Below are 17,259 nucleotides of genomic sequence, written 5' to 3'. Positions count from 1 at the left end.
AGGAGCTACTAGTGTACGAGTACTATGGGGTTAACATAATGTTGTAAAAGGTAAAGCCATGAAAAGCGGTGTACTCGTACAAATGTGTAGCACTCAGAGGGTCACACTCACATTGAACAAATGCATGGGGCTGGAACAAAGACGCTAACATAGAAGGAAGGTTCTGGACAAAAACGAATGTGATAGTAGATAAATAAATAAGTCACTGCACTCATGCCTAGGACCAGCAGTCACAGCACCCGCCTCGATAGTGTGACACAAAAGTGACCAGTGTAGTCAGCCAGGGAGACAGCTGACCACAGTGGTGGAAGTGAGTAATGTAGGAGCCAGTGAGGTGGGGAAACCAAGTAGACAGCCTGAAAAGCGTGGGAGACAGAGGCTGATTAGTCCATCTGCTACGTAAGTGTGGCTCGCAATATCAATGCAGAATAGAACTACAAATATAAGAATAAATATAATAAGATTAGTGTTCGGCAAAAATGCCTGGAAGTCAACATGACAGAATGAATTGGGATAAAAATATAAAAGATAAAAATACAACTAAAACAGGGGAGACAGATAGTGTATGGAAATATATCAAAAAATTAATCAATATGACAATGACAACAGGTGAAGTGTGGCAGGAGTATGATGTCAACTATTAAGATCGGTAATAATGTATAGACTAATCTTAAACAGCCAAAACAAAGTCTAAGTATAACAAGTTTAGTCAGAATTAGAATGAAATACATAAAGGAATAGCAGCACACCCATATAAACAGCATGGTGTATCTTTGCAGCACCACACATAATAAAAGTAAGCAAGGAAAAAAAAAAGGACATACAAATTAGGACTAGAGAAAGCGAGTAAAGAAATTAAGCCTATGTCTAGTGGTTGAGGACACTTATGATTTGGACACAATGCAGTGACTGAGTCGTTAAAATGAAATAACATAAATTATTTAAATATAAGGGAGTATCACTAAATATAATAACATATATATATATTTGATACGTGGCATCGTTCTCCTACCACACTTCACCTGTTGCTGTCTTATTGCTCAATTTTTAGATACATTTCCATATACTATCTGTCCCCCATTTTAGTTTTAATTTAATAGTTTTATCTTTTTATTCTAATTCACTCAGTCACATTGACTTGTTGGCATTTTTGCTGAACCTCATGTTGTTATATTTATTCCTATATTTGTAGTTCAATTTTGTATCAGTCTTATGAACCACATATATGTAAGTGGATGGACCAGTCAGCCCCTGTTTCCTGCACTTTTTCGGCTATCTGTTCGGGTTCCCCACCTCATTGGCTACTATGTCGGTCACAGCTGGCTGCATGACCAGCTGCATTAGTTTCTTCCGTGTTGTGCTGTTGAGACAGGTGCTTCAGTTGCTGGCCCTAAGCATGAGTGCAGTTACTCATTTATTTACTTATTTCTCTACTATTGAGTTCATTTTTGTCCAGATCCCTCCCTCTAGGTTAGTGTCTTTGCTCCAGCTACATGTGTTTGTTTGATGTTGGTGTGACCTCCCCATAACTGACTGTACTGGCCACCACACGTTTATGTTTTCATAATCATGTGAGTACACCACTTTCCATGGCTTTGCCTTTCCGTTTGGTATGTCAACCCCATAGTTTGTATGCACTAATAGTTCCTCCTCTTGTTTGCAGTCCGTGGCACCTGAAGACAAAGCTTCAGGTATCAAAACCAGTCATGCAATAAATAAGATATTTCTGGCAACTAAAGCAAATTTATCCTATTAATATGTTCCTCAGTTGTGGATGTTTGCCTGATAAAATATTTTATACCAAATTAAATCAGGTGATACTGAGTGATCCACATTAGGAAATGAAACACTAAAAATAGTAGAGGATATAAATTGCAGGCTTTCAGTAGTAAGAAAAGTTTTCCTGGAAAAGAAAAATTATTTTAAAAATTAATTTAACTTTTAAGTGCTGTAAGCTGCCCTCTTTTTCATATCAGTTTGGTGGAAACGTTTTATTCTGGCTTTCTGATGTGTTTAGACATTGGACATGTAGATTAGTCAGTTCTTGAAAGGCAAACTTACTCTGAAAATATATGCATCATTAGTTAGAGACTCAACAGTTTAGCCTGTATCCTACATGCCCTATCTACTCCGCTCCCACTACAACAAATCAGTCTTATCCAAAAGCTATCAAAGTGATTTAGGATATAAATTAGATAACACACTTGTATGGCACACTCGATTTTATTCGTTCCTTGTTTGCATATCAGTTTAACACGGTTTCTAACACCACTTGGACTACACTTGCATATACTCATCATTCATGATATAAAATGAGTTAACCATTGCAATTCTTTTTGTTACAGTCACCTTTACAACATTAAACATTTCATAATCAACAAATTAATATTTTTAACACAGTTCGCGCAATCATGCTCTCGTGTAGATTTGTGTCTTGCTCATGTGATGGTTCTGGATATGGCTTGAGTGTAACAGACTCACTGCCTCCCTCCAGCCAATCTCTAGGCTCCCACTTCTAGAACTATGGAGCATCCCCATCAGTGATGCCACTGTGCCATAGCAAAGAGGCATACTCTGATGTAGGAAAAACCCCAAGGGATAGATTCGATCAATTGAATGCTGGATTGTCCCCCTAATTTTTTTCCAAAATCGCTGCAAAAATGGCAATGGTGCCCTCACTTTCAAACAGTATCATTCTTCAGTAACAGTAGGATTATCTCATACACGCTCCACAGCCATTTATACCAAGTAATTTGCAAAATCTTTACAAAGTTTGAAATATTTGACAAAAATGTTTGAGAAATTCATTAAATTCTTTTCAGTATGATATATCAAGAGTGGAATTCCATATTTCTAGCTGAAAGGAGAACAACACAAAACAAATCTTGAAATTCAAAAACATGTCACTTATGTGATCAAAAAACCTATGAACTGTTCAGATTTGTAGCAAAGTACTACATTTTTAGGCAAATGCTTTAATTGTAATGTAGCAGTTGGTCATATCAAACATAACAAATTCTATAAAAAGCAGGGAACGTGAGAGATACAACTTGATAGCTTGAAACCTTTTCTCTGGAACAAAACATAGTACAAAACACTAAAATGATCCTAATCTTTTAAAATCAAATTTTTTCACTGGACTCTGATCAATGTAAATGACAATATAGACAAACGAAAATAGAAAATTTTGCTATAAAGAGAGCACTGCATTTACAGACAATAGAACAACTTTACGCATGTGTATGCAAGTTTTTGCAAACTATAGTAGACGCACAGTGGGATAACAGTTGTTATGAAAGGGAGCCACACACAAGAACTGTGAAGCAGAACAGTGCTGTTCACAGCTGGCTGCACATCTCCTTGCTGTAATTGTCACTTGAGGAGGTTTGGGTACCTCGTTTGCCATCAGTGCCCTGTCGGCTGCTGTAGTCTCCCCTGCAAATGGTTCCTTCAGTGAATGCCTAAAACCTTGTTCACTGTGTAATCTGCCCATTCCTCGCCTTGTTATTTGGCTGCACAGCATCATTGTGCTGGCAAATGCAGTGCGCAGTCACCGCCAGTTCCCAGCGTGAAACAAAATTCATTGTATGCACCGTCTGCTTCTGTGGTAACACTTTACTGTTGCTTGTACCTGCCACACAACCTAGCAAGCGCCACAAGTTCTATGCCTGCCTACCTCTTAACTCTATCATCACTATGTTTTAATATTTTTAATATGCAACACTCTAAATACTTGGCTGCATATATTTATGTTCACATTGTGCAATTGTATCAATATACATTTAACACTTCCGCTATTGTTTTTTATCAAAATTAGTATTTCCATAGTGCTTCGTCTTTCTAAAAGAAACATTTTGTTACAACTATGTTTCACTGCTAATTATAATTAACAGTCACAAATATTACACTTTAAACACTTCATTTATAACACTAATTGCTTTCATTGCTCTTCTCCTCTTCCTCTTCAGAAAGAGACAGTTCCTTGGTAAAATATTTCTTTGCATTTTCAATGTATTCATTACCATGGATCCTATCAGCCTGGCACATGTCAAGTTCGAAAGTATTAGAATGCTTCAAAGCAACAACCCTATAGGGTTCCTTATGCACATGGTGAAACACTTTTTTAATCTATCGTCCCTCTGTGATTGAACATGCCTGTGTATTAAAACAGGTCCCTAACCATGTACACTATAAGATGCACTATCTTGTTATATTGTCTTTTTCATGCTTCAGCTCTCCTATGAAGCATTTGTTTGGCCCTTTTAATTTCTTCTGCCCTTATTTAGCAATCAATGCAGTGCTTCCCAGTTTAATGTGTTTTCATCAACCAATTGGTGGTAAAATCACAGAGACCAATGAAGCTTCTCAGCTGCTTCCTATTTCTTGGTGTCAGAAAATTTCTTATTGCTGTAAGCTTCTCAAGGTATTTCTGAATTATGACTTATGAAAATTAAGTACAGCGCCTGCATGTTCACATCTTTCTAATATCTCCTCCAAGATCCTTAATTGTTTCCTTCACATTTCACTGGCTGCTAACATTGATAGCATTTCAGCTGCTTTTCTATCAATATTCCTAATCCCATATATTTTGCTCCTGACTTCTTCCCATGTGAGCTCATTTGCTTCTTGTGCACTGACAGGAATTGTACTCTTGTGTCTATGGTTTACTAAATTTTCCTCTTCCATTAAATCTTCACTCAGCTAGCTTTACAAATTGACCAAAGACTAGTTGTGTGCCCACATATTTTAATTCAGTTATTAGAATAATTACCACCTTATCTTTTACACATCATCTTCTAGTTTATATTCTTGTTTTTCATGTAGTTATTCACCTTTATTACATAAATATTTCTTTCTACTCGGTCTGTGTTTGGAGGCCCTACCATATATGTTTCACGGCAGGTTCTGCTCCACCGCTTTGCCTCCATCTGTTGTAGCATTCTTCATGCATGCTACATTTTTATTCCCCTCTACCACTTGTCCCTCACTCATCATGAGATCTGAAAGTGTTACTGCTGTGTCCACGACCTCTGCTGGTTCTCTATTTGTTCACCCATGTTCGTAATGTGTTCCGCGCTGTGGTGCTGCATCCTGAAACAGTCTTTGGTCACTTCTGGTGGCCTATCCTCCCATTCTGATTGTGTAAATGTAGCCCTGGCCTGTCCCACAGAGTCAGTAATAGTTTCTATTAAATGATTACATACTTCATGTGGCAGCCTTTGTATTACCCATCACACCACATTTGTCTCATCATACAGTGTGTCAAGATACTGATTCCTCTTTAATGGAAAACTACATATAGAGATTAATATGTCATCGTGTTTGCTCATAATAATTTTTTAGGAACATCTCAAATTCTGAATAGGTTAAATGTTTCTTATCTAAGTGTGTGCCCCAGTTATATGCTTTGTCCTCCATTTCATTTATGACATAAGCAATTTTATTCCTTTCATCCCATGATTTTGGTGACAATCCCTGGAAATTCTTTATAAACTAAACAGGGTGCAGCTTGCCTCTGGGGTGGAATTTACTAAACTTACAACTGTTTCTGAACTCCACTTGAGGGTCACTTTTGGTCACTACTGCAGTTTGGCCACTTAATGATTTCATTTTGCTGCTTAGTCTCTCAGTTTCAACCTACTCGGTCTGTTGATCAATATTTTGTTGTACTTTCTGTGCTTTTGCTGCCGCCTCCCTCCATGTCTTTCAACTCATTCTCGATCTCTTCTACTCATTTATTAATTTCTTCTCATCCTTGTGCTTTCAAATTAGTGTAAACTGCTATCGCATTTATCTCGAGTGTTATGCTCTTCTGCATCTGTTTGTGTAGTTCTTTTATTGGTGTGACTACTTTTTCCTGTTTCCCCACTTGCAATTTTATCTCCTTGTTTACTTTCTCTTGTTCTTCCTTCTCTTTCTTTAATTCAGTATCCATCTCTTTCTCCCATGCTTTAAACCTTGCCTCAAAACTTGCAAAATGTTTTCCATGATCTTATTGAAGTGCTTTAATGTCTGATTTAAGTTCACTTGATATTGATGATTCCTTTCTTTTGCTTGCCTGTCTGCTTTTTCATCTAACTACTTGAATGCCTCCATGAACCACTTCCTCCTCTTGGTTTGGACATTCATCGAAAACGTCTTTGATGACCCACGGCTTCCCGCCTCTCTGTTTCACGTGTGGTCTGACTTCCTGCACTTTCCTGCTCCATGCTATCTTCAAACAATAATTTTGTTGAGTTAGCTGTCAGACTTTCTTTCCCTTCAGATTCATTTTCTTGTTTCATTTCACTACCTTACAACCAATTTTCCCGTTCTTCTAAATTTGAGTGATAGTCATCCTTATTTGAAACACTATTCTGTTTGATTTCCTCTACAAGCTATATTGGTTCCATTTTACACTACTGGAAATTTACTACTATTTTTCTGAATATTATCCCAAATTTACTAATATCCACAGTTCTAAAATTTCACTGTTTCATCACATACAATTTTACGTATACTTAATAGCTTATGCAGCATCTTCCATTGAATATTTACTGCTACACTGTTAATCAGTATTTACGGCACTGTTTTTTCATTAATGGCCTACAGCAACTTACAACACTTACGTTTTGTACTTGTGCTGCTGTTGGCTGCTGGCTGATGATCATTGTGATGTGACAACTGCTTGATCCGCTATTCACCAATTTGTCTGCCTTCTTCTTCTTTCTTGCAATGGCTCTTCCGTCATATCCAAAATGTTTAGGAAACTGTTCCTTCCTTTGTTCTTCTTACAATTGCATGCAAGGTTCTTGCAGTCCAGGTTGTCACACGTCGCCATGTGTATGCTGCCCCCTCTTTTTTTATATCAATTTACTGGAAATTTTTCCAGTTTCAGTCTGGCTGTTTGAATTTTTAATACGTCAGTAGTTAGAATCTCAACTCTGTAGCCTGTGACACATGCCCTATTTTCTGTATCCACACTAACACAAATCAGTCCCATCCAAAAGTTATGAAAGTTATTTAGATTATAAATTAGATAACATATTTATACAGAACACTTGATTTTATTTGTTCCTTGTTTGCATATCACTTTAACATGGTTTCTAACACCACTTGGACTACACTTGCGTATACTCATCATTCGTGATATAAAATGAGTTAGCCATTGCATTCTTTTTCTGTATCATCGCCTTTTCATTATTAAACATTTCATAATTGACAGGTTAATATTTTGAACATAGTTACCACAATGGCACCCTCATACATATTTGCTTCCCACAATCGTGCTCTCGTAGCATATTCATGTCCAGCCCTGGCTATGGCTCAAGTGCAACAGACTCACTGCTTCTCACCAACTGATGTCTAGGTGCCCACTTGCACCTTCCAGGACTATGGAGCATCCCCACCAGTGATGCCGCTGCACTGTAACAAAGAGGCACCCAATGCCGTAGCAAAAAGCGTAAGGGTAGATTTGAACTGTCGTATGCTTCATCAACATATGTACCCTTACAGTGCTAGACAATTTTTTCTAAAAGTATTTTCATGGAGCATAGCCTTGTATTGAAATGAAATTCAGACAATAAATAGATCAGACGAGAACAGAATAAAACCTTTTGAAGTGTAAAAAATGGTGGGATTAAGTGGGTAGATCAGTTAAGTACTGAAGCGATACTGTGCTGAATTGAGGAGAAAAGAAATTTATGGCACAATGAAACTAGAAGAAGGTAACAACTGATAAGACACACTCTGAGGCATTTAAGAATCCTCATCTTGGTAACTGAAGTAAGTATTGGGGATTGAATTGCAGAGTGCGACCAAGGCTTGACTATACTAAGCAGATTCAAGTGGATCCGCAATGCAGTAGTTATGCAGATGTGTAGAGGATTGCACACAATAGATTAGCTTGAAAAGCTGCACCAAACCAGCCTTTGAAGAAAAACAATAACATTAATAAACTAATGATCTGAGCCATACTTTGTATCCCATTTCCAGGGGAAAGGGGAGGGAGCATTATTTAGTTTGTTAGTTAGATTTTCCATAGATCATGATACATGCAGTAATGTGGACTGTGTCAACTAACTTAATATTGCACACACGATTAAACAAAAAAATTCACAGGGTTAGGTGCTGGCTGCTTATGAGTTTGTAATGGACTATTTATTTACATTTCAAGAATTCCTCTATGGTGTAGGAGTAGTTGTTACAGAGAAACAACTTAAATCTACATTTGGAATCACTTCTGCTGTTTGTAAGATATTTTACTCTCAAAGACAGATCATCAAGAGTTTATTGTTGTGAATATCTCTTGTGTGTGTGCCAAAGTTGATTCATCAGAGAGTGCCAATCATTCTAGTACTGTGTTTATAAATATCTCTATTAATCTCTAACTGCAGTGGATTGTAAACAATGAAGTCCATCAATGAATACATGTACCTTGAGGCTGCGGTTAATGTACCCAACTGCTTAAATAGATACTGGCAAGGTCTGTATGTGTGAACCCTGTCATAATTCTAATTACTCTAGTAATACAATGAATATCTTTTGTGTAAGTGATGAGGTACATTAAACTATTATCTCTTAGGACACAATGAAAAACCCAAGAACTTAGAACTTTCTGCTTTGTTGTTATTTCTTGTTAATACGCTACTAGTGTTACCTGTTAGTGTCTATTAATAGGGAAGGTGGTGTATTTTTGTCTGTATAAACGTGGATGAATAGTGTGTTTTCTAATCACATTTGAGCAAACCATTTAATAACTTCAACAAAATATATTTTACTATTTTTTCTGTTAATATTTCATCGCTTGGTGTGACAATAATCTTGCAAAACATGTTAAAAGAAGTAATTGTGTTTTTCAGATTTGAATATAAAATGGCAGATCATTAACATAGAACAAGGACAGCAGTGGTCACATGATTGAACCCTGCAAAATACTTTTTGCGATATATCCCCATGCGGATGACGGGTGTCCCTCCTTATATTATCTGAATATCCTAATGTAACTTTCAGCACTCTGTTTCATAAATAGCAACTAAACCATGCAACCCACAAAACGTAATTTATTTTTTAAAATTGTATTATTTGCTGAGTGAAAGTATAGGTTGCTGCCTTAGTAGTGCAACACTTTTGAAACTTAAGCTACTATTGGTGCCTATCCCATTACTACACAAGTGGCTGACAACCCAAGAGCACATCACCCTATCAAAAATTTTGGACAGTAACAAAAGGAGTGAGGCTGACTAGTAGTTATTGACATCCATGCAGTCACCTTTCTTTTAGAGAGATGTAACAATGACATATTTTATTCTGTCTGGGAAAATACTCTGAATTAGTTATAACTGACACATATTTTTGAAAGATCATGATTTGCACAATAACTGTGTGTTACTTTATTAAAATCAATCAGTTTCAGTTAGAGAGTAGGCCATCCAGTGGTGTGTATATAGTTTGAAAGAGACCATAATTTGGCATTACCAAGCACAATCATCATGTAGGTATACAACATTCATCACATAATATATGCTTACAAAATATCTTCAGTTACAGGATATATGTCAAATCATGATAACTTGAATCTATGTCAATGCTGAAGACCAACTACAATATGCTGGAAAGTATCCAGCGCAGACAGGTTTTGGTAGAGTTGGTTGTTAATGTAGATTCAGGATGTCACAATTTGAATTGTGTGCTGTAATTTATGTTATTTTGTAAGTGTAATACTTCAAGTAATTTCATTGTTTTTCCATTAATTACTCTTCTAGTTTTCTCGAGTGTTTCTGGACTGTATATGCAGCTCGTTGACATAATGTGTATCATGAGCTGACAAACCTTTTGCCACGAGATGAGCTTGTTGTATGCACACATTCTCTATCAGGTAATTTCCAAAATACCGTGTGGGGACTGCATACTGTAACTGTAACAGATAATACCTTTCCAATATTAACAGGCCTCTTCATTCTGATTTGTACAGAATTTACTTACACTGATAAGCCAAAACATTATGACCACTGCCAAAGAGGTAGATGGATAGTGGAACCACCACTAGACACTAAATGGTTGGATGACCATGACTCTTCATGCAGCATAGGGTTCAGAGGCTTGTCTGCTCTGCAAAGTAGGATAGATGGTGATCTGTGGCATCTCTGCTGAAAGAGCACAAAGCTGGTGAACGCATAACTGTTTTGGAGCACACTGTTCATTGTAAATTGTTGAACATGGAGCTCTGCAGCAGACAACCCTTACGAGTTCACATGTTGACCCAACAACATTGTAATTTATGGTTACAGTGGGCATGGGACCATTGGGATTTGACCATCAATCAATGGAAACATGTTGGCTCTTCAGGTGAATCACACTACATCGATGGTCGTCTCCACAAACGCTTGCATCGATGGGAACGGCGGCTCAAAACGTGCAGCATGCCATGGACGCAGGCTATGGAGCAATATTATGCTATGGGAGAGATTCTCCTGTGCTTTCATGGGACCTGGGGTAGAAATCAAAGACACGCAGACAGCTGCAAAACACCTACATCCGTTCACGTTTGATGTCTTTCCCAATGGCAATGTCATCTTTCAGTAGCATAAATGTATGTGTCTCAGAGCTGGAACCATGCTACAGTGGTTTGAGGAGCATTACAGTGAAATCACGTTGATGTCTTAGGAACCAAATTCACCTGATATAAATCCTATGGAACCTGTCTGCATACACAAATCAGCAGCCCACTATTTACGTGAATTATGTAACCTGTGTTTAGAAATCTAATGCTGCATACCCCCACAAACCTTCCAACGAACTGTTGAATCCTTGGTACTCAGAAACAGTGATGTACTTTGTTCTACACACTGACAGACAAACTATTAAGCACATAGCATTGGAAAATTGTACTGAAATGCAGGAGGATCTGCAGCGAATTGACGCACGGTGCAGGGAATGGCAATTGAATCTCAATGTAGACAAGTGTAATGTGCTGCGAATACACAGAAAGATAGATCCTTTATCATTTAGCTACAAAATAGCAGGTCAGCAACTGGAAGCAGTTAATACCATAAATTATCTGGGAGTACGCATTAGGAGTGATTTAAAATGGAATGATCATATAATGTTGATCGTCGGTAAAGCAGATACCAGACTGAGATTCATTGGAAGAATCCTAAGGAAATGCAATCCGAAAGCAAAGGAAGTAGGTTACAGTACGCTTGTTCGCCCACTGCTTGAATACTGCTCAGCAGTGTGGGATCCGTACCAGATAGGGTTGATAGAAGATATAGAGAAGATCCAATGGAGAGCAGCGCGCTTCGTTACAGGATCATTTAGTAATCGCGAAAGCATTACGGAGATGATAGATAAACTCCAGTGGAAGACTCTGCAGTAGAGACGCTCAGTAGCTCGGTACGGGCTTTTGTCAAAGTTTCGAGAACATACCTTCACCGAAGAGTCAAGCAGTATATTGCTCCCTCCTACGTATATCTCGTGAAGAGACCATGAGGATAAAATCAGAGAGATTAGAGCCCACACAGAGGCATACCGACAATCCTTCTTTCCACGAACAATACGAGACTGGAATAGAAGGGAGAACCGATAGAGGTACTCAAGGTACCCTCCGCCACACACCGTCAGGTGGCTTGCGGAGTATGGATGTAGATGTAGATGTAGTCATAATGTTTTGGCTCATCAATGTAGTTCTCTGTTTTTCAAAGTCTATTTAGTTTTTAGGAATGTGGTGGCTTCTCTTCTATCCATAACAGATCTACATCAATACACAGCTGATTTATAACCCCTTACTTTATGATTTTCTGTCCCTGTACTCTGACTGACAAATGCTGTCAATGTGTTTACAGTTACTGAGTCTGCAAAACAAACTAACAACTCCTTTACTTTATTTTTAACCCCACCAATATTTTGATGAAGCAAGTTGATTTTCCCTTTCTCTTTACCTTTCCGTGTATTCTTAAATGATGAATTGGGAGTCTCTGACAATTAAATATGTTTAATACTTTCTTTCTGAATTCCAAATTTAACCTAAAAGAGAAGTCTCATCTGACACCAACAACCACAAGGATTAGCCTTTGTGTGGTAGTAGACACTTTATGCTGCTTTCTTATGCTTTCTGCTAACAGATCTAGCTTTTCTTTAAACCTCCTATTCAGTTGTAGATGATGAGAAGAATATTTCCATCTTCCTGTAGCATCCACTGGGCAACAATATAAGATTTTACAGTCATCGCAATTAGCCTGCCCATCCATTTACTCACCCTACAGCATAGTTAATTCTGGCTGGTCATGGTACCAAAAAACCTCCTTAAAACCCACATTTATGTGTTCGGCATCAGCCCCTATTTTGCACAGGTCACATACCAGGTTGTTTCAAGCTCTGTCGGTCAGCACCTGGTCATCTTTGCTAGAATCCTTAAACATTTATCTTAGCTTTTCTGTTAGATGTTGAGATTAGCACTTTGTTTCACAAAATTTGAACCTGGAAAACTTAATTTTTCCTGTAGCTGTTGACTTACATCTTTCTTATGACAGCTGTCTATCAGCAGATAGAGAGAGAGAGAGAGAGAGAAAGAGAGATAAAATATCTAATTTTCATTGATTATTAGATATTACACTGTGTAGAAATGTTAATTAAGTTTTGGCCTCTTCATTCTAGGTGCCTTTGGCTGCTGGTGTCCTGGTACCTGCTTCTCTGCTGCAACGAGTTAATCGAGCTGACTATCGGAAACTCACCCGCGGTCTTGCATCAGCTCTTTTCTCACCTCTTGAACTAGGATCAAGTTCAGTGACTGGTCAGCGGTGGACTCGAGCAGGTTATTGCTCAGGCCGACCAACGAAACCTGCTCTGGATCGGCGTCGTGTGGAAGCCATTCTTGGTGTGTCTATGTTGATACAGTTGTACCATTCTTTATAACTTAATAGCAGAAAAGAAGCATTAAGTAGACATTAGTGGGAAATAGTAACCTAAATCATAGAAAGTAATGTAAATGCATGAGAAAAAATAAGAGGTGATGATTTTTGAATTGGTGAAGATAATTCAAATGAGCAATGAATAAGGGAACATATTAAGGAGGACACACAAGGAGAGTGAAAGAATGTAGAAGTGGAAGAAATTGTGTGATGAGATTCTGGGTATGGTGGGAAGGGATGTCAGTGAAAAGTAGTAGAAGAAAGGTTAGGAAAAATAAAATAAAGGTATGTAATGTAATAGAGAAATGGAAATATAAAATTTTATTTTTATTAACAGCTAAGATGTAGTTCATATTAGTGTAGCTTGTATCCTCCTACCCAGTCCTAATTTCATGTCCTGGTTTCCACTCCTTTTTTGCAATACTTAAAACTGTTTCTTCTAAATTTTACTTCTTGTTTTTTTTTTCCTATAATTACACTATACAGGATATCTGAAATAAAAGCTCACAAAAAGATTAGTGAAATTCGAGCTTTTGAAGGTACTTTTCATTCTCTGAATTCAATGTCACAAAGAAGAAAAGTAGCAGTTTCATGTGTTGCTGCAGTCTTCACATATTCTGTTAGTGCAGGGCATTTGTCAGTGTACCTCACTTATCTTGTACTGTCGGTTGTCTTCACCAGTTCCAGTGACCATCAATATGATAAAAGTATTCCTCAAGTTGTGTTCTTACTGCATGCCTTCACTAACTTAATTCTTAGATTTCCTTTCAATTTTCGACTATTTTGTATGCTTCATACATTTCGAGATATAACTTCTTACCTCTCTGCCCAGTGTCTTGTGATATATCTGCATATTCATTTCATGTTCGTTTCCTTTCTTTGAAGCTAATTTCTTTTCCACTGTTTCATATCTTGACCAGCAGTTAAACTCAAGATGTCACCTTAAAATGTAAAGATTTGTCCTCCACTACTGACTATACAATCTTTCATAAAGCATATGTTTCATATTGTTTATTATCCTTACACTCTTCATGTTAACTATGTTATGAGAAGAGTTCTTACCGAGAAAGTTTTAAAGTATGTATGTATATATATCTCATTTTTTCTGACTTGTTGTTTCACTTTTTTAAATAGTTTAGTTGTATTCACCTTGTTTTAATCTTATTGATTATTATAAGACAAATAATGCATTTTAGCACAGTAGCAACATTGTTCTCCTGTCTTCACAGATGCTGCGTTAGTGGGGAGTTATACATGACTTTCACCACAGTAGCCCCTTAGAAGTTTTGTATTTTTTATCCAAGAACCTAAGCAAAAAAGAAAACTGACAAACTAGATGCTCACAAGGGCAAACTCAGACACTGTGTAGTCTGTAGACTGTACTTCAACAATTAGACAGTTTTCAGGATTGAGTAAATCACATTACTAATAGTGTGTAATCTGTCACTCGTGCTTCTATGAGGGTCTACCCAAAATCTCTGAGAATTTCATTGTAAGAATCAGAAATCTATACCTACATCCTAGTGTCCTCCATCACCTTCAAAGTAGTCACCTCAGGTATGCATGCAATGATGCCAGCGCTGTTCCCATTTTTGGAAGCATTCCTGGAAGCCCTCGGGGTGAAGGGTGTTCAGGAACCATTGTGATTCCACATGGATGTCGAGCCAAAATGTTGCCCTTGCAAGACGATTTTCATCTTCTGGAGCAGGTAGAAATTGCATGGGGCTATATCTGGGAAGTAGGGAGGGTGGCAGCCATTTCCATGTTGTTTTTCACCAGGAATTCTTTCACAACAAGTGAAGTATGTGTGGGTGCCTAGTCATGGTGCACCAACCAGTCTTTCTTTTCCCACAACTCTATCCATATGCACTGAACATTTTTCCCTCAGTTGCCTCAAAACCTCACAGTAAAACTGCCTGTTGATACTCTGACCATGTTCAACAACATCCTTGAGCACCATTTCCCGAATGTTGAACTAATCATCAGCATTGACTTTGTTTTTCTGTGAACTTGTCAAGCTTTTTTCATCATTGGAGAAGATGGTGTTTTCCATTGTGATGACTACTGCTTCATTTCAGAACTGTAGACCCAAGATTCATCACCTGTTATGATTCTAGATAAGAATTTTGGACACTCTCGAACTCTTTGTTGCAGTTCAGTGCACGTCTGAATCCTGAGGCTTCATTGGTCGATGTTGAGAGGGCTGTAATTTGTCATGTTCAGTTCATCAGCTAGAATTTGTTTACGTGTAATGTATGACAGCCCAAGTCTGTTACAAACATCGTGAATTGTCTGCCTTCAGTCTTTGTAAAACACTTCATGCACTTTCATGATAATGTCCGGTGTTGTGAATGTTGACGGTTGACCAGAATGCTTGTCATCTTTGACAGATTCTTGGTCTTCCTTGAAGCACTTGAACCAAATGTTCTTGTTTGTCTTAGTGCACTCTCACCAAATGCCTCTGTCAGCATGCAGTGAGTTTCAGCTGCAGTTTTCTTCAACTTCAAACAGAATTTTGATATAAATCTCTTGCTTCTTCACTTAAACCATTTCACAATTTGCAGAAACACTGAAACACATCATGACAGGCACCACTATAACTCACAACTACATCCACCAAAGATGGCAGAACTTTGTGCCACAGTAGCTATAAGTGTACCTCTAGACACCTAGCAGCGGAATGTCGTACTGCTACTGGCTTGGGTAGCACCTTGTATAACAAAATCTTCAGGGTATCATAGAAGACAGCGCATTCATTGTTGGAACAGGCACTCTACTATAAGGGCAAATGGTTGGCACTGCAGGCTCAAGGGCAGCTTATCTGCATAAAAACTTGCATTCCATCAGGCAGTGAGTTGATAACTTGACAAATCATCGAGGGAAGGTTCACCATTGTAGTATGGGAACATGTTGCAATACTGTGCCAACAAATCACCTTCCATGAATCCAGTTCCAGGAGGATGAGGGAGAACAGATTTCCACTCAAGAAATAAGTAGGACAATAACCTTCACTACTCATTGTCTGCAATGGGTAAGTGGATACCATGGTATTGATGGTACGTGATAATATCCTTCACCAGACTTGTTTTATTATGGTATCCTGTGGAAACTTAACTGAAAACCCAAGGATAATCTGCTTGCCTTTTTTCAAATAAAATACATACCAAAGGCCAATATCCTGGCATGGGGAGGTCATCAATAATTGATCCTCTCCTTAAACCGGGAAACAAGTGCACAAATCCTAACTGTTGTTGATTTCGTCGTTACTGTTGTTATCATCATCACCTCACCCTTACCAGCTGTATTGGTAACCCACTAGAATAGGTGACAAAATGCCTCCTCATCAGCTCTCTAGTATCAGAAATATTGTAAGATGATTCCTGTCTGTGCTTAGAATATACCATTCAACTCTGATAATATACCCTACTGGAGCCAACCCTACAGGAAATGGTTTTAAATGAGCAGTGTGATGTAAGTGTCTTCTTTGGTACTGAAAAAGGCGTGGAGTAATACCTGTAGACACAACATTATCTGCAATTATCCAAATGAGGTTTCTGCCTTTGTTTCCCCATTTTTGTGCAAATCTTCTGTGAGGCAGTGACAGTGGTTTTGAATATTTTTGGCCATAACTGTAATTCTTAGCTGACATAAACAACATCTTTCCTGCTACCCACTCAACAAGAGTAAGCAGAACACTTGTTGGTAACTGGAAAATAGGAAAAAACTGATTATGTGTAATTGCTTTTCACTTGCTGACATCTCAGCTGCTATGCCGAAAAAGAGCTAACAGCAACTCTTAATGAAATAGGACTGAAATCTAACATACCACGTTTAAATTAAAAAAGAAATCTTTCAGAGGTAAAAAACACTCTATTAGTTCCCAACCATCTCTCTCTCTCTCTCTCTCTCTCTCTCTCTCTCTCTCTCACACACACACACTAGCCACCCACTCACTCTATATATAACCTCCTCCCTTCCCCATCTCCACCCCCACCCCTTCTTCACAAAAACACCTAACAACACCTTGCACCTTTTGGAAATGAAAAGGCTATAATGTTTCCATATCAGAATACAATTAATTAAAAGTTATAGGCATTTAAGCTCAGTAGAAGCTTGCTCCCCATAAAATGAAAACTTCGTGAAATTAATTTCCAGTTGTCACATGTTACATAAAACAGGCAGGCACAGTAACACACACACACACACACACACACACACACACACACGCATGCCCTAATATCTGTGAAGCAACCAGTTGTAAACATTGTAAACACTTCATAGTTCCATAAGAGAAACACAAACAAAGCATCAGTATTATGAGAGCCAAAGAAACTTGCACATCTTCCTATTATCATGTAGGGGCCCCGTGAGC

General features: G+C 38.0%; 1 protein-coding gene across 4 annotated transcripts in view; it reads left to right on the top strand.

Annotated features, from left to right (window-relative positions):
• The window catches only part of LOC126475985 (protein abrupt-like), a 270,298-nt gene that overhangs the window by 163,757 nt on the left and 89,282 nt on the right, over nt 1-17,259 (top strand). For 3 of the 4 annotated variants that reach the window (XM_050103507.1, XM_050103510.1, XM_050103509.1), the window contains exon 8: nt 12,634-12,853. The exons of the other annotated variant lie outside the window; for it this stretch is intronic. In XM_050103507.1, coding sequence (XP_049959464.1) covers nt 12,634-12,853 — 220 coding nt within the window. The remainder of the gene's footprint in view (nt 1-12,633; nt 12,854-17,259) is intronic. 4 annotated transcript variants of the gene reach the window in all.

Source organism: Schistocerca serialis, chromosome 1 (genome assembly GCF_023864345.2).
Source record: "Schistocerca serialis cubense isolate TAMUIC-IGC-003099 chromosome 1, iqSchSeri2.2, whole genome shotgun sequence".
Classification (NCBI taxonomy): domain Eukaryota; kingdom Metazoa; phylum Arthropoda; class Insecta; order Orthoptera; family Acrididae; genus Schistocerca; species Schistocerca serialis.
The sequence above is the reverse complement of the archived record's forward strand: the minus strand, read 5'-3'. Positions and strand labels throughout refer to the sequence as shown.